Here is a 23,671-nt window from a genome sequence, read left to right on the forward strand (position 1 = left end):
TGAAAATGTAGATGGGTGGATTAGCAAGTTTGTGGATGACACCGAGATTGGTGGAGTTATGGTCTATCAAAGAATACAGTGGGATATAGATCAGTTACAGATATGGATAGAGAATTGGCAAATGGAGTTTAATCGGGGCAAGTGTGAGGTGTTGCACTTTAAAGGTCAGATGAAAGAAGAAAGTATAGTTAATGGCAGGCCTCTTAATAGCATTGGAAGTACAGAGGGATCTTGGGATCCAATTCCATAGTTCACTGAAAGTGGCTACACAAGTGGATAAGATGGTGAAGAAGGCATATGGCATGCTTGCCTTCATGTAAGAGCTACATAAAACTTCAGTCAGACAGTACTTGAAGTATTGTGTGCGGTTCTGTTCGCCCCGTTATTGGAAGGATATGGAAGCTGTGGCAAGGGTGCAGAAGAGATTTACCAAGATGCTGCCTGGATTAGAAGGTGTGAGCGTGGGTTGTTCTCCCTGGAGCGTTGGTTGCTAAGGGGAGACTTGATGGAGGATTTTAAAATTATAAGAGGCATAGATAGGGTAGACAGTCAGAATCTTTTCCCCAGGGCAGAAATGTCAAACACCAGAGGACATGCTTTTAAGGTTGGGGGCGGGGGGAGGGTGGGACAGGGATGTTTAAAGGCAATGTGAGGGGCAAGTTTTTTTTATGCAGAGAGTGGTAGGTGCCTGGAGTGGGTTACCAGGGGTGGTTGTGGAAACAGGCAGTTTGATGGAGTTTAAGAGGCTTTTAGATAGACACATGAATATAAAGTGAATGGGGGGATATGGATGCTAGACAGAAAGAGGATATTTAGTATAAATTGGCATCAAGATCAGCACAATATCATGGACTGAATGGCCTGTCCAGTGCAGTGCTATGTGATGCAAGATCAGAAACTAAAACACAAACTCAATTTTTCTTTCTCGCTATATGGCTATCTGTTCTGCTGAATATTTCTTTCGTTTCAGACTTCCAACTGTTGGTGCATTCTCCATTTCACAGTTGAAGCATTTTTGCATCTCTCTACTTCCCTCATTCATCATCTTCTATTTACAGTCCTTGAGGCAGATCAGCTATGATCAAGAAGCATTAATTTACTTGTTAGTCTCCACCTTGTCACAGACTTTCCCTTTGTTCTCTCCATCCCTTTCCTTTTAGAAATTTAAAACTTAAGATTTTGATTGTCTACCCTATCTGTGCCTCTCATAATATTATAAACTTCTATATGATCTCCCCTCAGTCACCGATGCTCCAGAGTAAACAACCCAAGTTTGTCCAACCCCTCCTTATAGCTCATGCCCTCCTATCCCTCTTCTGCACCCTTTCCAAAGCCTCCACATCCTTCCTGTAATGGGGCAACCAAAAGGTTACTTCAGCAAAAGTTCTTTTTTAAAAAAGTTTTTTTTTCAAGAATGCAAGACTAATTTGTCATTATAAAAAAAATTGATTATCTAAATTGTAATTTCTTGTATTTTCTTGGCAATTGTGGTTGGCAACTTAAAAGATGAGGAAATCAGTTGAATTCTGAACAAGCAGTTCTTATCAAATTTATTGGAGGAAAATTTCTTTTCTGTATTTACTGTGGAGAAGGTTATGAAAGCCACGGAATTCAGGGAAGAGTATAGTGCTGTCTTGAAACAATTACACATTACCAAAGAGGTGGTGCTGGCAGTCTCAAAGTACATAAAGATGTATAAATCCCTGGGACCCAACCATTGCTGGGGCCCTCACAGAGATATTTTATTAGCCACAGGTGAGGTACCAGAAGACTGGAGGGTGGCTAAAGTTGTGTCTTTATTTAAGACGGGCTGCAAGGACAAGCCAGGGAACCCCAGGTCAGTATGCCTAACATCAGTGGTGGGCAAGTTACTGGAAGGGATTCTGAGAGACAGGATCTACCGGCATTTTGGAAAGGCAAGGATTGATTAGAACTAGTCAGCATGGCTTTGTGCATGGGATATTGTCTCTCACAAATTTTGATTGATATTTTTTGAAGAGGTGACCATGAGTATTGACAACAGCTACGTGGATATTAGCAAGGCCTTTGATAAAGTCCTGTGTGGTAGGCTAGCCCAGAAGGTTACCAATGTGACCAGTGATGTGCAATAAGAATCAGTCCTGGATCCACTGTTTGTTGTCTATTTGGATGAAAAATTGGTGGTATAGTGGACTGTGAAGAGGATTATTTAAGATTACAACAGGATTTTGAACAACTGGGAAAGCAGATCAAGGAATGGCAGATGGAATTTAATTTGGATAGGTCTGAAGTGTTGCATTTTGGTAAGTTAAACCAGGGCAGGACTTGCACAGTAAATGGCAGGGCACTGGAGAGTGTTGTAGAAGAGAGACACCTTGGGGTTCAAGTATATATTTCACTGAAAGTCGTGACACAGGTAGACAGGGTGGTGAAGATGATGTTTGGCATGCTTGTCTTCATTGATCAGGGCACTGAGTACAAGAGTTGGGATGTCATATACAAGACTTTGGTGATCTACACTTGGAAGTATTGTATGCAGTTCTGGCTGCCAAGCTAGAGGAAGGATGGTTTTAAGCTGGGAAGGGTGCAGTAATGACTCACTAGGTTGTTTCTGCGAGTGGAGGGCTTGATTTATAAGGAGAAGCTGGGGCTGTTTTCCCTGGAGCGTAGGAGGCTGAGGAGTGATCTTGTAGATCACCTCAGTAAGCTGTTTGACAAGGTTCCCCATGGTAGGCTCATCCAGAAAGTCATGAGGCATGGGATTCATGGAAGGTTCGCTGTTCGGAATCAGAATTGACTTGCTTACAGAAGACAAAAGATGTTAGTAGATGGAGCATATTCTTCTTGGAGGTTGGTGATGAGTGGTATTCCGCGGGGGGCTGTTCTGGGACCCCTGCTCTTTGTGATTTTTAGAAATGACTTGGATGAGGAAGTGGAGGGGTACATTTACAGATGACATGAAGGTTGGTTGTGTTGTGGATAGTGTAGAAAGTCGACATAGGTTACAACGGGATATAGACAGGGTGGAGAGGTGGCAGGTGGAGTTCAATCTGGAACAGTGTAAAGTGATTACTTTGGAAGATCAAACTTGAAGGTGGAGTACAAGGTTAATGGCAGGTTTCTTAGTGTGGAGGAACAGAGGGATCTTGGGCTCAAAGTCCATAAATCCCTCAAAGTTGGCGTGCAAGTTGTTGGGGTGGTTAAGAAGGTGTAGGGTGTGCTGGCCTTCATTAGTGGGGGATTGAATTCAAGAGCTGTTAGTTAATGTTGCAGCTATACACGACTCTGGTTAGATGACACTGAGTGTATTGTGTTTAGTTCTGGTCACCTCATTATAGGAAGGATGTGGAAGCTTTAGAGAAGGTGCAAAGGAGGTTTACCAGGATGCCTGCCTGGATTAGAGAATATGTTCTATGAGGAAAGGTTGAGTAAGTGAGGGCTTTTCTCTTTGGAGTGATAGAGGATGAAAGGAGACTTGATAGAGGTATATAACATTGAGAGGGATAGATAGAGTGGACAGTCAGCACCTTTTTCCCAGGGCGGCAATGGCCAATACCAGAGGACATCCATTTAAGGTGAGTTGAGGAAAGTTTAGGGGAGATGTCGGAGGTAGGTTTATTTGCACAGAAATTGGTGGGTGACTGGAACGCACTGCCGGGGATGGCGATAGAGGCTGATACAACAGGAACATCTGAAAGACTCTTGGATAGGCACATGGATGTAAGAAAAATGGCAGGTTATGGGCTGTGTAGGAGGGAAGGGTTGTATTGATCCTAGGGTAGTTTTACATAGGTTGACACCACATCGCGGGCTGAAGGGCCCGTAGTGTGCCTTTTTCTAAATGGGACCAGCTCAGGTAGCCAACTTGGTTGGCATGGACAATTTGGACCGAAGGGCCTTTTTCTGTGCTGTATAATTGTATGGCTATGGCTCATTAGTTGTTGAATAAAAGTCATTTTCTTGGATTTCTGTTACTGACCATTCCTAGCAGTTTCATACCGAGTGCAGGCTACTTTAAAAGATAATTAATCAATGCTGCCACTATTACTAACTTTTCATTACTTAAAATTGAATGTGCCTTTTACAAAACCTGAGTGGTTTAACATCTCTCAAATTTAGTATCTCAAACAGTGCAGCACTCCTTCAAAAGTACAAAGAAATGCCAGCTCAGTTTATATGTTTATGGTACCAGAGTGCATTTTTATTTCCTGTACTTATGGTCGAATTCTGTCACTGCACCACATCTGGCATGACCACTATCTGATTACACGTAGAAAATCCTAGTGTGAGAATGGGCTTCAGCTTGTCGGTCATTAAGAATATGGGAATTCTGAGCTATTCACCACCTTCTTTCTCACCCCCATGAGGAGAAAATAAGTTTGCCCATCGTCCTACTGTTTTCTCTCAAGAGTTTGCTTTACTTTGAGCACCTTAATGAGCTCTCACACACAATGTGACAGCTTGCAGTAATAGTAAAATTTACATCATTCAGAATGATAACTGAGGATTAACCAATAGCTTCTGAGGTTAAATTTTGTTCTGTTTCCCCTGAAGCACCAACATGAGAAAACATATTCTGCTCTATCAATTGTCATGCAGTCAGAGCAAAAATTCTGTGTTCTGATATTTCACTCTTATTCAGTGTTGGGACCCTTGTTATTGGTTATTTAAATAAATGATTTGGATGTGAATGCACAAGGCTTGATCAGTAAGTTTGCAGATGACACAAAATTAGTAGGTGTTGTTGATAGTGAAGAAGGTTATCGTAGATTACAAGGGGATTTTGATCAGTTAAGGAAGTAGGCCAAGGAGTGGCAAATGGATTTCAATACAGATAAGTGTGAGGTGATGCATTTTGGAAAGTCAAACCAGTGTAGGACTTGCACTATGAATTGTAGGGCACTAGGGAGTGTAATGGAACAGAGGGACCTGGGAGTGCAAGTGCATAGTTTGTTGAAAGTAGCATCATGGCAAAGGGTGGTGAAAAATGCATTTAGCACAATGACCTTCATCAGTCAGGGCACTGAGTATAGGAGTTGGGACATTATGTTGCATTTGTACAAGTTGTTGGTAAGGCCGCACTTGGTGTACTGTGTACAGTTTTGGTCACCCTGTTATAGGAAAGACGTGGTTAAACTGGAAAAAGTGCAGAAAAGATTTACGAGTATATTGCCAGGACTAGAGGGCCTGAGTTACAGGGAGTGGTTGGCCAGGCTCGGACTATTTCTTTGAGAATAGGGGAATGAGGGGTGATCTTACAGAAGTTTATAAAATCATGAGAGGCATAGATAAGGTGGATGGTAACAGTCTTTTCCCCAGGGTAGGGGAGTCCAAAACTCGGGGGCATAGATTTAGGGTGAGAGGGAAAAGGGACTTGAGGGGCAAGTTTTTCACACAGAGAGAGGTGAGTATATAGAACTGCCAGAGGAAGGGGTTGAGGTAGCTATAATAGTATCATTTAAGAAGCACTTAGATAGGTACGTGCAGGGGTGGGACTTAGAGGGATATAGGCCGAATGCAGGAAATTGGGACTAGATGGCTGGGCATCATGGTCGGCATGGACTGGGTGCACCCAAGGGCCTGTATTTGTGCGGTATTGCTCTATGACTCTTATTTCTTTGGCAACAAACACATTCCATTTTTTTTTCATTTATTAGCCAGCATCTCGAAATGCAGTTTCAGGGTTGTCACCGGCCACACTGGCCTCACTTGGAGGACCCTCCTCACGACGAGGCAGTGGGGAAATGAGTAGTATTCTGGATCCAGATGTTTCGCTCAGTGAAATGCGGGTAAGGTTTATCAAACTATAAATACGCGTAGAAATAGTTAATTGTTTTTGAATGCTTTTGTCCATTTAATGAATTCTTATAGTATGTGCTTACTTCATATTTTTGCACCCTCCCCCTCCCATTTATCCACCGGTTCATTCCATGTGTCCAACAGGATATCTATGAGCTTAAGGACCAGATACAAGATGTAGAGGGGCGATACATGCAGGGATTAAAAGAACTTAAGGTATCAGGGCCATGTCCCCAGCATGTTTTGTCTGTTTCCTCTGGCTGCCATAATGGGAATTTGTGCTACACCCCTTTAACATGCAAGAGTAGAAATCCTCCAGCATTTGACTAACTTTTTTTTGAATGATTGCTAGAGAATGTGGATTCTTAAGGCATGTGTTTTTTTTCTTAATGTCAACTTTACGGCACTTTATGTTAACGTGTAGTGTCAAAAATTGATAAATAACATTAATATTGCAAAGCAACCAATGTGAAACAGTAGCAGATTAAGCAAATTACAAGTGACCCATAAAAGTAGAAAACAATTGTTTAATTGTTGATCTCTGATATATTTTGGTTTGGATTTCATCAATTGCTTACAGATATTCCTTGATTTGTAAATATTTTGATTAATGAATTTTTGTTATGATTCCATTGATGCTTTAGGGCATACATTCTTGATATATAAAATCCGATTTTTGCGACAATAAATATGGCACATCTTAGGGAAAAGAGATACGAAGACAAAGAAGAATTATTAGTATCTGTAATAATAAATAGGCAGCAACCTACAATATATTTCTGTTGTACAGTACATTTCATTCGATGTTTCCATGAAGACCATAATGAGTTTTGTTGGCACAGCTACACAAATATATCTACTGTCACGTACCAGCAACAAAAGAAACACACCGAGTCATATAAGTGTTAAAAACTATTTTATTAATAACTGCTTATGATAATAAGAAAAATAAAAGTAAAAATGTTAGAAGTAAAAATGTTAGATCTAAAACATTAACCCCAAAAAACTAAACTCTGCATGTGTGTGGCAAATTCCCAAACTCCAAGTCCAGGAATAGTTCTCAAAGTTCAGTTCAGCAAGCCGCAAGGTGAAACGTGAGCAAAGGCTTCTGCAAAACCATCATTGACTGAAGAGTAAATGTAGAGAGAAAATAGAGTAATTACGAAATCCAAATGTTCCACGATGGAACTCATTCGACACCTCAATCACTGATGCTCCATTCCTTTGTTCTGAAGTATCTGCCACCCCAAAAGGCATCCGAAACGTGGCCGTCCACACAAATACCTGTTTCCTTCTACAGGTTAATGACAAAGTGCACTCCACTGGATTATTAAAAATTCCATACATGGATTGTAATGACAGACACAGTCATTTCAGTCATTGTTTTTCATCCATCGATACAGAGACCAGCAGGCGGGTCTCGGTCAGTCTCCCTCTCTTTCCCCCCACACACACACACACACACACACACACACTCTCTCTCTCTCACGCTCACTCCCTCTCACGCTCACCCTCTCTCTCTCCCCCCTCCTCTCTCTCTCTCCCCCCTCCTCTCTCTCTCTCTCCCCCCCTCCTCTCTCTCTCTCTCCCCCCTCTCTCTCTCTCCCCCCTCCTCTCTCTCTCCCCCCTCCTCTCTCTCTCTACCCCCTCCCCTCTCTCTCACCCCCCCCCTCTCTCTCTCTCCCCCCTCCTCTCTCTCTCTCCCCCCTCCTCTCTCTCTCCCCCCTCCTCTCTCTCTCCCCCCCTCCTCTCTCTCTCTCCCCCCCTCCCTCCTCTCTCTCTCCCCCCCTCCTCTCTCTCTCTCCCCCCTCCTCTCTCTCTCCCTCCCCCCTCTCTCCTCTCTCCTCCCCCCCTCTCTCCCTCCCCCCCTCTCTCCCTCCCCCCCTCTCTCCCTCCCCCCTCTCTCCCTCCCCCCCTCTCTCCTCCCCCCCTCTCTCCCTCCCCCCCTCTCTCCCTCCCCCCCTCTCTCCCTCCCCCCCTCTCTCCCTCCCCCCCTCTCTCCCTCCCCCCTCTCTCCCTCCCCCCCTCTCTCCCTCCCCCCCTCTCTCCCTCCCCCCCTCTCTCCCTCCCCCCTCTCTCCCTCCCCCCTCTCTCCCTCCCCCCTCTCTCCCTCCCCCCTCTCTCCCTCCCCCTCTCTCCCTCCCCCTCTCTCCCTCCCCCCTCTCTCCCTCCCCCCTCTCTCCCTCCCCCCTCTCTCCCTCCCCCCTCTCTCCCTCCCCCCTCTCTCCCTCCCCCCTCTCTCCCTCCCCCTCTCTCCCTCCCCCCCTCTCTCCCTCCCCCCCTCTCTCCCTCCCCCCCTCTCTCCCTCCCCCCTCTCTCTCTCCCCCCCTCACTCCCTCTCCCCCCTCTCTCCCTCCCTCCTCTCTCCCTCTCTCCCCCCTCCCCCCTCACTCCCCCTCTCACCCTCTCTCCCTCCCCCCTCTCTCCCTCCCTCCTCTCTCCCTCCCCCTCTCTCCCCCCCTCTCTCCCTCCCCCCTCTCTCCCTCCCCCCTCTCTCCCTCCCCCTCTCTCCCTCCCCCCCTCTCTCCCTCCCCCCCTCTCTCCCTCCCCCCCTCTCTCCCTCCCCCCCTCTCTCCCTCCCCCCCTCACTCCCTCCCCCCCTCACTCCCCCCCCTCTCTCCCTCCCCCCCTCTCTCCCTCCCCCCCCTCTCTCCCTCCCCCCCCTCTCTCCCTCCCCCCCCTCTCTCCCTCCCCCCCTCTCTCCCTCCCCCCCCTCTCTCCCTCCCCCCCTCTCTCCCTCCCCCCCTCTCTCCCTCCCCCCTCTCTCCCTCCCCCCCTCTCTCCCTCCCCCCCTCTCTCCCTCCCCCCCTCTCTCCCTCCCCCCCTCTCTCCCTCCCCCCCTCTCTCCCTCCCCCCCTCTCTCCCTCCCCCCCCTCTCTCCCTCCCCCCCTCTCTCCCTCCCCCCCCTCTCCCTCCCCCCCTCTCTCCCTCCCCCCCTCTCTCCCTCCCCCCCCTCTCTCCCTCCCCCCCCTCTCTCCCTCCCCCCCTCTCTCCCTCCCCCCCTCTCTCCCTCCCCCCCTCTCTCCCTCCCCCCCTCTCTCCCTCCCCCCCTCTCTCCCTCCCCCCCTCTCTCCCTCCCCCCCTCTCTCCCTCCCCCCCTCTCTCCCTCCCTCCCCTCTCTCCCTCCCTCCCCTCTCTCCCTCCCTCCCCTCTCTCCCTCCCTCCCCTCTCTCCCTCCCTCCCCGCTCTCCCCTTTACTTCTCTGACCCTGTCTTCTCCAAAACATCATCACATTCTTATCTTCTGTTGTCGTCGTCATCACACACACACACACACACACACACACACACACACACACACACACACACTACTGTGCTATGCCTTAAAGAGATATTTACCCATAGTAACCTAATCTGTAACACTACAAGAAAATTAACTTGCTGTTGGAATAGGAGTCACCAACTTTTAATGTCATGTGTTATATGGCATTTCCAAATGTGGTCACAAAGTCCAATCCCTCTTTTGTGGTTAAAAGTCTGATGATAATGCAATAATTTTCTCATGCCACGTTTCCCCTCCCATAATCTGCAAACCACTAGTAACATTATACTTCCTTGCTCATCAAGATCTGCCTTAAAAATTCAGATACTTGTGTTGATGTCTCTTTCACTAACATTTAACTTACAAACTATAAGGTTAGGTTTATTGACCGACATTCTTGTGCTCTGGGACACAGCTGGAGTTTTTATGTTGAAACAATGTGCATATACATGCTTAACAAAACCTGAGAGCACAATCTATCTGTAAATCAAGGAATATCTCCTTTGTATTTTATTCCATTTGGAATGTGTATGTTGAACCAAAACAGTGCCCTGGTTTTTAGAAACATTCCTCAGAAATTTTTAGTTATCTGCTTAGATTGTTTTGGTAAAGGGCGGATATTGGAAATATGAAGTCAAAATTTCAGTTGCTTCCGGAAACAAAAGCTTTACTGCACAGTGTTTAAGGCTTTTCATCCTACAATTCTTGAAGCATTCTTTTCACACAAGGATGTCTTGGTAAAACAAAAAAAAATCAAGTTTTACTTTAATCCTTTGGAATGCTTGGCTAAGTAATGCTTAATTTTGGCAAGCTGGAAATGCTGTTTTTTTTTGGATTATGGTGAACTCTTTAGAAAAGTCAGTATTTTAATCCGAGGATACTGAAATGTCAACAAAAAGAGCGGAATTCATGTAAAAACTTTTTTAAAAAAAACTAATTTTTCAGTTAATGAGCTTTATAAGTGGGATTCTGAGAATAGAAAGGGGCGGCATGGTAGGGTAGCGGTTAGCGCGACGCTATCACAGCACCAGCGATCGGGGTTTGATTCCTGTCGCTGTCTGTAAGGAGTTTGTACGTTCTCCCTTGTCTGCGTGGGTTTCCTCTGGGAGCTCCGGTTTCCTCCCACATTCCCAAGACATACGGGAAGGTTAATTTGGGTTTAAAATGGGTGGCGCAGACTCATTGGGCTGGAAGGGCCTGTTACCACACTGTAAATAAAATGTTAAAACTTTTCTAAAAAAATTTAATATTTAAAAATTTTATTCTTAATTTTGATGAATTTCAGTACCAATTTAAAAACTGTTTCATCATAGAAATTGAAAGGATTGTACTCAATTTTATAATCTTTCACATGATTGCTCTTTATATATGTAATTGTGTTGTGTAAAAATATTGTTACGTATTTCGCTTCTGCATGGCATGACTATTGGCAAGGTATTTTCTTTAACAAAGTTTCAGAGTTTCCTCTGCCTATGTTAAAGCAAAGATTTGTCATACTAAGTTGTTTCTTGGAAAACCTTACAAGTCTAAAGGTGTTACTTGTGGCTAAGCTATTACTAAAGTGGTCTCTTTACCTGATTTTTAAATTTCTGCTTTACTACTGTCTGCATTCTGCTTGTTTTTAACTTTTGCTACCAAAGTAGTTTTGGAAGATTTGGTTAAATATGCGGGCAAGTGAAAATACTTTAGGATTTGCCTACAAGAGTAGCGTAGTACAGAGGTAAAAATGTCTTGAGTTTAAATAAACCACTGAAATGTAACCTCTAACAGGTGGGGAAGGACTGTTCAGCTTAGCAAGTTAAGTTCGCTACAAGTTATTTTTCTTTGATTTGCATATTGAATTGTTTCTCCAAGCACGAAGGCATCTATCGAGGGAACATTCAGAGGTTTGCCAGATTAAGTTAATATATTTTCTGTTCTTGAAGTTGCTTATTGGTAGCTGTCAAATTCTGCATTTGACAAAATGTGGCAAAATTTGGTAAATGATCATCTAACCTTTTAACCTATTATTTAGGTTGAGAAATTTCTCTAATAACAAATCATCACTGGGAACAAATTGGATTCATAGACGGTGGAGATGAGGCAAGGCTGTAATGTTTACCTACACGAATGTGACCTGCTAAAAATGCAGAAGGTCCATTTTCAAAACAGCAGTTTAATTTGAAGGTTTATTCTGAGCTAAAATTATGCATTCTTTTCAAGGAGCCATTTTTGGTGTTCTGTTACCAAGATGCACCGGAAGTTTTATTTAATCAACCTTTAGACTTTAGAGTGTTTAAATTTTTTGAGAGACTGAAGGAAATTGTCTACAACATTGTTTTTGTCCCAAATAAGAACAGTGCTAGAAATTATCAGCTGGTCAAAGGCAGCATTTTGTGAGGAGAGAAATAGAATTTAACATTTCAGGTCAGTGATCCTTCATCAAACTCTATTGTTTCTCTTCACTACATTTTGTATGAAAGTTTTAATTTATGAAAGGAAAACAGAACAACTGGGAATTAATTAAATTGTGTTTGTTATCATTTTATGATGGAGGAAATGATAAGAATCTATCTGACTTAATTGGCCTTATTCTGGTCTTCCACAGAACTGTCATGTTAAGTTTACATGTATTGCTGCATGTTCCTTTTGTTCATTATATCATTATCATTAATGCTGTCACTGGAAAATGAATTATTTTAAATTTCAGGATTCCTTATCTGAAGTAGAAGAGAAATATAAAAAAGCTATGGTCTCCAATGCACAACTAGACAATGATAAATCAAATCTCGTCTACCAAGTGGACACCCTAAAAGATGTAATTGAGGAGATGGAGGAGCAGATGGCCGAGCTGTATAGAGAGAATGAGGAAAAATCCAAGGTAGTTGGTTCTAAACTACTGCAGCTGTGACTGGCGGTTGCTGTTGACTTTGCACCATATTGATCAGGAGATGGGGGAAACAATTGTAATATTACAACCATGGATTTGTTTTCTTTTAAACTGATTTTGCTGTTACAGCAAGACCCATTCAATTGTCTTTATTTATGGAGATGTAGTGTGGGTCGGTTGTGTATGTAACTAATTCATCATTTAAGAAAAAATTCTTAATCAAAGAAACCTGGTGCTAAATATTGAACTGCAATTTCTGTGGAAATTATCTAAGTGTCTGTTTAAAAATGGGAACCTCTTTAGCAATGGCATTAAGTCTCAGTAATAAATTTGGTTAAAGGATAGCTACTGAACGTGGAACATAGAACTTGACAGCACAGTACAGACCCTTTGGCCCAGAATGTTGTGCCGACATTTTATCCTGGACTAAGATCTATCAAACCCTTCCCTCCCACATTGCCCTCCATTTCTCTATCATTCATGTGGCTATCTAAGAGTCCCTGCTGTATCTGCCAGCAGTGCGTTCCACGTACCCATCACTTTCTGTGTTTCAAAAAAAAACTTACCCCGACACCCCTCTTGTATCCTCCTCCAATCACATTAAAATTATGTCCCCTCGTGTTAGCCGTTGTCACTTTGGGAAAAAGTCTCTGACTGTCCACTCGATCTATGCCTCTTATCATCTTGTACACCTCTATCAAGTCACCTCTCATCCTGCTTCTCTCCAAAGAGAAAAGCATGACCTGCCCTCACAAAGCCATGCTGACTGTCCCTAATCAGCCTGTGCCTTTCCAAATGCCCATAAGTCCTGTCTCTGAAAATGTTCTCCAGTAATTTGCCCACCACTGAAGTAAGACTCACTGGTCTGTAATTTCCAGGATTATCCCTGCTCCCTTTCTTAAACAAAGGAACAACATTTGCCACCCTCCAATCATCTGGCACTACTCCTGTGGCCAGTGAGGATGCAAAGATCATCGCCAAAGGTGCAGCAATCTCTTCCCTGGCTTCCCGTAAAAACCTTGGATATATCCCATCCAGCCCCGGTGACTTATCTATCTGAAAGCAGATTCATTTACGTTTTTGTAACTTGATGTCCGATTGTGAAATTGAAGTGTTTCACTTTTTAAAAATTTTAATTCCAGAATGAAGAAAGAATAAATGTATAATAAAAATGGGAAATGCTGTAGATACTCGGCAGGTTAAGCTGCATATATGGAGAGAGTAAGAGTTGCCTTATGGGTTGATCATTTTTCAACAGTTTGGATAAAATTAACATCAATCTGAAATGTTAACTTTTCTTTTTCCTTTTCCTCTGCTCCTCAACCTACCAGTATATCTGGAATTTTCTGTTTTTCACATTTCCAGCATGTACATTTTGTTTTGCTTTTCAATAAGTAATAAATACATATCATGGCTTTCAAGATGTTGCCAAGCACTTGTATCAATTATTTTAGTTGAAATTACTGTTACACCCGTTTTGTTGTTTGAAGTGTGGTGTTTTCTGCATGAGATGGTCTGACGAGCATCAAAACCAGCTAAAATTTTTGGTAGTGGTGCTTTGGGGGGATCTTCCTCTCTTCGGATGCCATGTCACTTAAATTCCAGGAGCAGAGAAAAAGGGCATTTGGTTGGGCTTCAACCTGCCTGTCCACTATCCACCAAACTCTCTTACAAGTAAATTTGTGCATTCCTCAGGTGAAAACTGGATGGTGCTCAGATCTGATGCTCTCCATGGGCAATATGCAAAAATTATAGGCAAATACATGGATGATCAGTTGGTGATGTTAAGTCTTCACTCTGGCAAGGAGTCAAAAGGAAAGGGAAGATGCTTAAGGGAAGAAGTTGAAGACTGAGGGAAAACAAGGACCCGTGCTACCTGGTTCCCCACAATGTGGTCAATGTATCAAAAGAAAATAAATCTGGAATAACATTTTATAAAATCTATAATTTAAGCTGTTTCTCTTTATTAGGAACTGGAACGACAGAAACATATGTGTAGTGTGTCACAACATAAAGTAGAAGAATTAAAAGAAGGTATTCGGCAAAGAGATGAGCTTATAGAGGTAGGTGGAAGGTTAGGGACTGTTCCTGTCAAAGGTTATGTTCTGGATGTGAATAACATGAGAATTATTTTGATTATTAAGATGTTTGGGTATTGCTGTTGTAAGCTTGACAGGTGGAATCTTGGGAAAGTGTTATGGACTTTATTTGGATGTTGGGCAATGTATTATTTTGAGGTGTTTTGTTTCATCAAATGAATGCTTTGTGGTTGATGTGGACTTGTAAACTGTATTATATCTCTCAATGTCTCTAAGTATTCAGTTTGAATTTTTTAGACTTGGGGGTCAAGTTAACAAAGTTTTGTTTCCAAGATGAAAGCAAAGTAATTTGGGAAGGCATTAAATGAATTGAATATTCACTGCATCCTTGTGGTAGCCACTGAGATGGAAGACTTTGGATTTGTTAAAATTTATACAAGCTTTATCTTTTGCTTTATAAATGTAATAAATTTTAGGGCCCTTCAGGGTGAATATCTTGAATGTCAGCTTGCAATAGGAATTGCAAGCTGACGTAATGATTATACTCAGGATGACTAATACCGAAGGGAATTTAGGTTTAGTAACAAAGTCTCAATTTTTGAGCTGTATTAGTAGCATTTTAAATAGTTGTCGAGACAGCTGTAGAACCATTTGTGTCAGTAATCTGTACTTGCATCCTATTTAGGAACCTCATTACTTTGTAGCACTGGGGCAAAGATGGAAATAAAGTTCTTTCTCAACATTAACACTGCCTGCTGAGATGAGTAGTATCCTCTGTAGGTAGACTCTAAAGCAATCTGATATCTAACGTATTTAGTAATATTACAGTCTTCACTTTCTGCAGGTCCTTTTTATTTCTAAATCCCAGATGAATACTGCCTGCTTTATTCATTTTGTTTACCCTTATAAATTAATCTTTTTTCTCCTTTTTACTGCCATTTCTGTCTTTTACTTGCTCTGAATCTCCCCTCCTTGTCTGTAGGAAAACAAGTGTCTGCAACAGAGGGTGGACACCCTCATCAGGGAAGTGTTTGATCTGCAGGAAACTATCAACTGGAAAGACAAAAAAATTGGGGTAGGAGGCCAAAATGAATAATAGGTCTGCAAATGCATGAGGTGTTTGTTGGTCAGTAGATGTGAGGTTTTGTCTGACCATTCATTATGTTGGAGCATGATATAGTTGTTAAACAACTTAAATCAAATGGAATCTTGTTTGTTACAAGTCACTTTAATATAAATGCTTGTAATTTGTTTTATTGGTCATGTGTGATAGAGGTTTAGTATTATTAAACGCACGCTATATATGGTGATAGTTGTACAAGATGAAGAGGAATGATGAATATTGCCAAACTATGGATGAGGATGAGAATTTTGGTACTTCCAAACTTCATCCCATTTACTTTTTTGTTCCCTACCATTTCATCTGCTATGTTTATGTGTTGCAATTCACATATACTTCTTCCTTTTGCTATTTTCTTTATTCTGCTTGCTGTCCTGTGATCAGGCTCTAGAGAGGCAGAAAGACTACTTTGACTGCATTAGGAATGAGCGTGATGAACTCAGAGATGAATTGGCTGATCTGAGGGAAAGAACAAAGGTAGGATATGTATGTGGTCGAGGCCAAACAGTATTCAAGATTTATTTATTTTTGGTTTGTGTTGAACACTTATCTTCAGTTGAAATCAGTGGCTGAACATTGAGTAGCATTATGTTTGAAAGGTTTAATAAGCACCATTGCCTTTTGTTGTCAAAATTTCACAACAGTTTCAACTCTGGAGTGCAGTTTCCTCCATGACACAATAACATCAGTCATTCTAAATTTCTTATTTCTGTTTTTAAGGAAACCAATTTCAAGTGATAGAAAATTCCTTCTCTAATAATTCTGAGAGATCAAGAATTGTTTACCTTGCTCTCTCAGAATTATTAATACCAAGTTCACACTCCCCACACCACAAAATATATGAGTGGATGAAACAGAGATGAGATATGCAGAAATAGAGTAAAACACACATTACTATGAAAGAAAAATGAGAAAACTAAATCTTGATTGTTCCAATGTGATTAATATTCACCATTTTTTATACCAATTGTTCAGTGTGTGATTTTGATTGTTAGGTCCCTGCTACAAAAAGCTGAAAAAGAGAAGATTCATTACATGGTACCACACCTAACATTTGTTATGTTTTTTTAACTTTTGCTCATTCTGTGAAACAGAACCTCCTGTGCTCCATTCTTGTAATGAACAACTGAGCAATTTTTGTGATTTAACTCTGTTTCCATGGAGATTAGCCTGAAATTTCTAGTTTTAATGATGGCAAAAACTATTAATGCCCCCATCATTATTCTGTGTTAAGTCCTGTTCACCCATCTACTCTCCTGACCTGCAATGTCTCTGGATTTAACAATGCTGTTTTTAAAATTATTTTGTTTACAGATCTCATCCCTCTATTTTTGTAATCTCATATTTTTCAAACTTTCTTTCAGTCATTAAAGTTTTGAAAATTAAAAATTGTTGAAGACTTAAATGAATTGTTTGAGTTTATTTTTAATAAACATTGTAAATTAATTAAAATTCATTTTGCTCCTGTGTAACCATTTCTCATTCTTCAATGAAAGAAAGCCATTGAGCATGCTGGCTCTCAGTAACCCAATTAATTCCATTCCATGACTTGATTTATAAGGTAAGGTATCTATATTAGTCACATGTACATGGAAACACATCTTTGTGCGTGGAGTGTTCTGGGAGCAGCCCACAAGTGTCGCTATGCTTCCAGCACCAACATAGCATGCCCACAACTTCCTAACCCATACGTCTTTTGAATGTGGGAGGAAACCAGAGCACCCAGAGGAAACCCTCACAGACATGGGGAGAACGTACAAACTCCTTACAGACAGTGGCCGGATTTGAACCCGGGTCGCTGGTGCTGTAAAGCGTTATGCTAACTGCTACACTACCATGATTCCCTATAACCCATTTGACCATTCTGTTCTGACAGCTGTGCCTCAAGTGACTGAAACCTAAGGTCTGGGAATTTGTTCTTTCTTCTTCAGTCTACCCTCATTTCAGAGTTAACTTAAGACCTACCCTTTTGACTCAATTTTTCATTGTCTAATATTGTGTTGTGTGGAAAAGCTGTGCAAACGACTCCTTGCGGAGTCCAGTGATGGACTGTATTGTTGGGATTTCACAATGCTTGTGCTGCACCAGCTTATAGAACATGGAACAGTACAGCGCAGAAACAGGCCCTTCAGCCCACAATGTTGTGCTGAACTAATTAAGCCAATTACGCTGATGCCTTCTGCCTGCATGTGGCCCATATCCCTCCATTCTCTGCATATTCATGTGCTTATCTAAGAGTCTCTTAAATGCATCTATCCCATCTGCCGCCTCCACCACCACCCCGGCAGTGCATTCCAGGCACCCACCACTCTTGTGTTTTTAAAAAAAAACTTGCCCCACATATCTCCTTTGATCTTCCCTTTCACGTTAAATGCATGTCCTCTAATATTAGGCATTTTGACCCTGGGAAAATCTATCTATGTCTCTCATAAGTTTTTAAACTTCTATTAGGTCTCCCCTCAGCCACCGCTACTCCAGAGAAAGCAACCCTAGTTTGTCCAATCTGTCCTTGTAGCACTTGCTCTTTAATCCAGGTAGCAGTAAACCTCTTCTGAACCCTTTCCAAAGCCTCCACATCCTTCCTGTAATGGGTTGACGAGAATTGAACACAATACTCCAGATGCGGCCTAATGACAATTTTATAAAGCTGGCATAGGAACAGTATTTCCACTTGAAGGAAGAGAAACAGTTACACCAATCAAAATGAGTTCCAGTTCATTTATGATTTTTATTAATAATCAAACAATTGATTTATATCTTTAATGTTTTTTTAATATTTTTGTAACTTTCATGCTTTGAATAGTTTTGCAAAGCATTTGATTCTGAATATTAGAAATAGTGAAGAGCATTGTCATTTGACAGACAGCCAAGTGAAAGAACATGTCAAAGTGGGCTTCCAAAGTTGCTTTCTATATTTTCATGGGTGCAGTGTGTTCAGGCCATATCCCCATGATAAAATTTATTCCTGGAAGTTGTTGCATCCATGCAGGGCCTTCCCCTTGAGATTGGAGACAGCTTTGTGCATATTGACTTTGGAGATCTGTACCAAGTAAGTATGGGGCTTTATTGTAGATCAATGACTACTGCAGGCAGCTTGTTATTGACTGCAAAATTTGCATCGTAATGAGTCAGAAATTAAATTTTCTGTTAAGGGCTACCAGAGGTTTCACTGCAAGAGACTTGCTCCTCTTTGAATCTTTCCAGTAGTGATCAAGTGAGAATTGCTGATTTATGTGAAGTTTTAAGTTTTTAAACAAGGTAAAAGTGTTAAATAATGAACTGGGAATAAGTTTTTAAGTTCTTGCTGGGCTATAGTTATGCTGAAAAATCTTTGGTGCTGCAAATTGAATTATCAACTTTGAAGTGACAAGGTGATTAAGAATTTCAGATTTTAAAATTCATTTTTAAATATTTGATATTGCATTTTCTATTTTAATCCAAATTACAATCTTTATTTCATTTGTCAAGGGCAGGTCCTGCCTTACGAGACTGATTGATTGAATTTTTTGACTATGTGACTAAACACATCGATGAAGGGAGAGCAGTAGATGTAGTGTATATGGATTTCAGCAAGGCATTTGATAAGGTACCCCGTGCAAGGCTTATTGGGAAAATAAGGAGGCATGGGATCCATGCGGAGATTGCTTTGTGGATCCAGAAATGGCTGGCCCACAGAAGACAATGAGTGGTTGTTGAATGGTCATATTCTGCATGGAGGTCAGTGACCAGTGGTGTACCTCGGATCTGTTCTGGGACCCTTACTCTTTGTGATTTTTATAAACAACCTAGATGAGGAAGTGGAGGGGTGGGTTAGTAAGTTTGTAGATGACACAAAGGTTGGCGATGTTGTGGATCGTATAGAGGGCTGTCGGAGGTTACAGCGGGACATAAATAGGATGCAAAGTTGGGCAAAGTGGCAGATGGAGTTCAACCCAGATAAGTGTGAAGTGGTTCATTTTGGTAGGTCAAATATGATGGCAGAATATAGTATTAATGGTAGGACTCTTGGCAGCATGGAGGATCAGAGGGATCTTGGGGTCCGAGTCCATAGGGGGCACAAAGCAGCTGCACAGGTTGACTCTGTGGTTAAGAAGGCATATGGTGTATTGTCCTTCATCAATTGGGGAATTGAATTTAGGAGCCAAGAGGTAATGTTGCAGCTATATAGGACCCTGTTCAGACCCCACTTGGAGTACTGTGCTCAGTTCTGGTCACCTCACTACAGGAAGTATGTGGAAGCCATATAAAGGGTGTAGAGGAGATTTACAAGGATGTTGCCTGGATTGGGGAGCATGCCTTATGAAAGCAGGTTGAGGGAACTCGGCCTTTTCTCCTTGGAGCGATGGAGGATGAGGGGGAACCTGATAGAGGTATATAAGATGATGAGAGGCATTGATCGGGTAGATAGATAGTCAGAGGCTTTTTCCCAGGGCTGAAATAGTTGCCACAAGAGGACATAGGTTTAAGGTGCTATGAAGTAGGTGTAGAGGTGATGTCAGGGGTTAAGTTTTTAACTCATAGTGGTGAGTGTGTGGAATGGGCTGCCGGCAACGGTGGTGGAGGCGGATACGATAGGGTCTTTTAGGAGACTTTTGGATAGGTACATGGAACTGAGAAAAATAGAGGGCTATGGGTAAGCCTAGTAATTTCTAAGGTAGGGACGTGTTCGGCACAGCTTTGTGGGCCAAAGGGCCTGAATTGTGTGGTAGGTTTTCTATGTTTCTTTATATTTTATTTTCTGGTTTGTTCTCTGTGAGAAATTTTTGATCTGTTTGGCTGCTGCAGTGCCTGCTAGAACACTTCTGTTCCTGGATGCTGCAGATGTCTTATCGCTGGAACCAGCCATGTAGGAACAGGGGAAATTGACACCATATTTGAGGACAACATTATTCATTGTCAGTGACAAGCACAGTCCTATTGAACACTGCACTGGTTTAGAATTTGCAGTCATTGATCTGAGAATCTGTGTTTTTTAGCTATTGTAAGACAATGAAACAAATAATCCCAGTCTGATTAAAATCTATGCAGGTATATCCTGTCAAACAGAACTGGTAAATCCACATTTACCATAACAGTGGTAATGTTAGCAGTGACGAAAAACGTGGTAAATCCTGTTGCCTGGGCCTCATTTTCAGAATGCTGATCAAATATATTTTCACCCAAAAGTCGCCCTTGATTTTGGTATAAAATTACATAATTAGTTTAAATTAACTTTCCATTTGCAATCTCCACTTGAGATGCAAGTCTTGTTGGATTGTAAATACTTCCTCACAATCTGACTTGGTGAATTTTGCCATGTGAATCGCAATACCAGTTCAGTAGGTTAGATCCATTCTGAGTTTTGAATAGCATTGAGGTAAGTAAGGACCTTAAAGAACCTTAAACTTCCATTGGGTCTCCCCTCAGCCTCTGCCACTCCAGAGAAAACAATCCAAGTTTGTCCAACCTCTCCTTATAGCTCATAGCCTCTAATCGGGCAGCATCCTAGTAAATTTCTTCTGCACTCTTTCCAAAACCTCCACATCCTTTCTGCAATGGGGTGACCAGAATTGCAGATAATACTCACAAAGACTTGTATAGCTGCAACATGACTTCCAGACTCTTGTGCTCTTATACTCTTTTAACCCAAACCATTCTATTTCCAAATGTTTCAAGATTGTTATTTTCAGTATGAATCACTGATCAGTGGTGTCATGGTCATGGAGCACAGAAACGGGCCCTTTGGCCCAACTCGTCCATGCCAACTAAGGTGCCAACCTAAGCTAGTCCCATTTGCTTGTGTTGGCTGATATCTTTCTAACCTTTCCTATCCATGTACCTGTCCAAATATCTTATAAATGTTATGATTGTACCCACTTCTATTACTACCTCTGGCAGCTTGTTCCATATACCCACCACCCTGTGTGTGAACATATTGCCTCTCAGCTCTCCCTCAAATCTTTCCCTTCTTAACTTTAAATTATGCCCTCTAGTTTTAGACTCCTCTACCCTCAGAAAAAGACTAACCACTCATCTTATTTCTGCTCCTCATTATTTTATATACCTCCGTTAGGCCACCCCTCAGCTTCCTAGGCTCCAGTGTAAACAGCCCCACCCTATCCAATCTCTCCTTATAATTCAAAGAAATCCAGACCAGGCAGCACCCTTGTGAATCAATTCTGAACCCTTTCAATCTTAATGACATCCTTCCTATAACTAGGTGACCAGAACTGCACACAATACTCCAAGTGTGGTCTCACCAATGTCTTATACAGCTGTAATATGATGTCCCAACTCTTGTACTTAATGCCCTGACCGATGCCAAACACTTTCTTCACTATGCTGTCAACCTGTGTTACCACTTTCAAGGAACTATGTACATGTACCTAAAGGTCTCTCTGTTCTACAACACTCTCCAGGGCCCTGCCATTTACTTTGCAAGTCATGCCCTGGTTTAACTTCCCAAAACGCAACATTGCGCTCTTGTCTGAGTTAACTTCCATCTGCCATTCCTTGGCTCACTTTCCCAGTTATAGAGCCATCAGCGTGAAAGCAGGCCCTTTGGCCCAATTAGTCCATGCAGACCGACATGCCTGCGTTTGGCCCATATCCCTCCAAACCATTTCCTAGCCAAGTACCTGTCCAAGTATGTTTCAAATGGTATTAATGTACCTGCCTCAACCACTTCCTATAGTAGCTCATTCCATATACGGACCACCTTCTATGTGAAGAAGTTGCCCCTCGGGTTCCAATTAAATCTCTCCCCTCTCACAAACCTATGCCCTCTAGTTCTTGATTCCCCAACCTTGGAAAAAATCTCCTGCTCTCTTTCCAGCTTAATGACATCTTCCTATAGCAGCGTTACCAAAACTGAACACAGTATCCCAAATGCGACCTCACCAACATCTTGTACAACTGCAATGTAACATCCTAACTTCTATGAAGGCCAGCATGCTAAAAGCCTTCACCACCGTCTACCTGCAACACCACTTTCAGGGAACCATGTACTTATACTCCTAGATCCCTCTGTTCCACAACACTCCCCATGGTCCTACTATTCATTGTGAAAGCCCCATCCTAATTTGTCTTCCCAAAATGCAATGCCTCACACTCATCTAAATTAAAGTCCATTTGCCATTCCTTAGTCCACTTACCCAGCTGATCAAGATCTATCCGTAAATCCTGATAATCATCTTCAGTGTCATTGACACCATCTGTTCTAGTGTCATCTGCAAACATACGAACCATGCCTTGTACCTTCTCATCCAAATCATTGATTATAGATAAGAAATAGCAATGGGCCTAATACCGATCCCTGGGGAACACCACTAGTCACGGGCTTCCAGTCTGGAAAAGCAACCTTCCACCATCCTCTGCTTCCAACCTTTAAGCCAATTGTATATCCAATTAGTTATTTCTGCTTGGATCCCATGCGCTCTCCCTAACTTTCCATAGCAGCCTACCATGTGGAACCTTATCAAAGGCTTTACTGAAGTCCATTTTGACCACGTCTACTGCCCTGCTGTCATCGACCTTCTTGGATACTTTTACAAATAAACTCAGTCAAATTCGTGAGACATGATCTCCCATGCACAAAGCCATGCTAACTATCTCTAAACAACCCATTTCATTCCGAATGCTCATACATCCTGAAAACAACCCGTTTCATTCCAAATATCTCCCTACTTGGGAGGATTTAAACTAGAGTGGCAAGTGGATGGGAATCACAGCAGCAGGGCAACAGATGGTAGAGTTGAGGGCAAGAATGAAGGTATGACAAGTAAGACTGAAGGGAAGAACAGCAAGAGATAGACTAATAAACATGATTGGTACTGATGGGCTGAAATGTGTTTATTTCATTGCTAGGAGTATTATGAGTAAGGAGGATGAATTTAGAGCCTGGATCAGTACATGGAATTATGATGTTGTTGCCATTACAGAGACCTTTTGTGTGAGAGAAAGGACTGGCAGCTCAAAGTTCCTGGGTTTTGTTGTTTTAGATGTGATAGGGGTGTAAAGGAGGGGTTGCATTATTGAGAAGGGAGAATGTCATAGCAGTACTCAGAGGACATACTGGAGGGCAATTTGGGTGGAGCTCCAAAATAAGAAAGGTGTAATTATGCTGATGGGATTATGCTATAGGCCTCACAACAGCCACTGAGAGGTGGAGGAACACATAAATAGACAGATTATGCAAAGGTGCAGAGACAGCAGGGTTGTCATGGTGGGGCACTTTAGCTTTCTGAGTATTGATAGAAACTTCCTTAATACAAGAAGCTTAGATGGGGTGGGATTTCAGTGCACCCAAGAGGGGTTCTTGAAGCAATATGTGGAGAGTCCAACTAGAGGAGCAAACATACTGGACCTGGTTTTGGGAAATGAGTCAGGCCAGATGACAGACCTGATAGTATGTCAGCACAGTGACCACAGCTCCTTGTGTTTTAAGATAGTTATGAGCAAGGATAAAATTGGCTCTTGCAGAAGGTACTAAATTGGGGGAGGGCAAATTACGACAGGATAAGACAGGAGCTAAGGGGCATTGATTGGGAGCAGCTGTTGTCAGACAAGTTCATGTCTGACATGTGGGAGTTCTCTCCTCTGAAAAGCAATCCTGACAACCTCCTG

The 23,671-nt window shown here is 42.3% G+C and overlaps 1 protein-coding gene across 1 annotated transcript in view; it reads left to right on the plus strand.

Moving 5' to 3' along the window:
- LOC127574522 (leucine-rich repeat flightless-interacting protein 2-like) overlaps window positions 1-23,671 on the plus strand; it is a 200,185-nt gene that overhangs the window by 129,257 nt on the left and 47,257 nt on the right. Inside the window, 6 exon segments of the mRNA XM_052023564.1 lie at window positions 5,637-5,768; window positions 5,923-5,994; window positions 11,729-11,899; window positions 13,879-13,971; window positions 14,930-15,022; window positions 15,452-15,544. Coding sequence (XP_051879524.1) covers window positions 5,637-5,768; window positions 5,923-5,994; window positions 11,729-11,899; window positions 13,879-13,971; window positions 14,930-15,022; window positions 15,452-15,544 — 654 coding nt within the window.

This window comes from Pristis pectinata, chromosome 9 (assembly GCF_009764475.1).
Source record: "Pristis pectinata isolate sPriPec2 chromosome 9, sPriPec2.1.pri, whole genome shotgun sequence".
NCBI lineage: Eukaryota > Metazoa > Chordata > Chondrichthyes > Rhinopristiformes > Pristidae > Pristis > Pristis pectinata.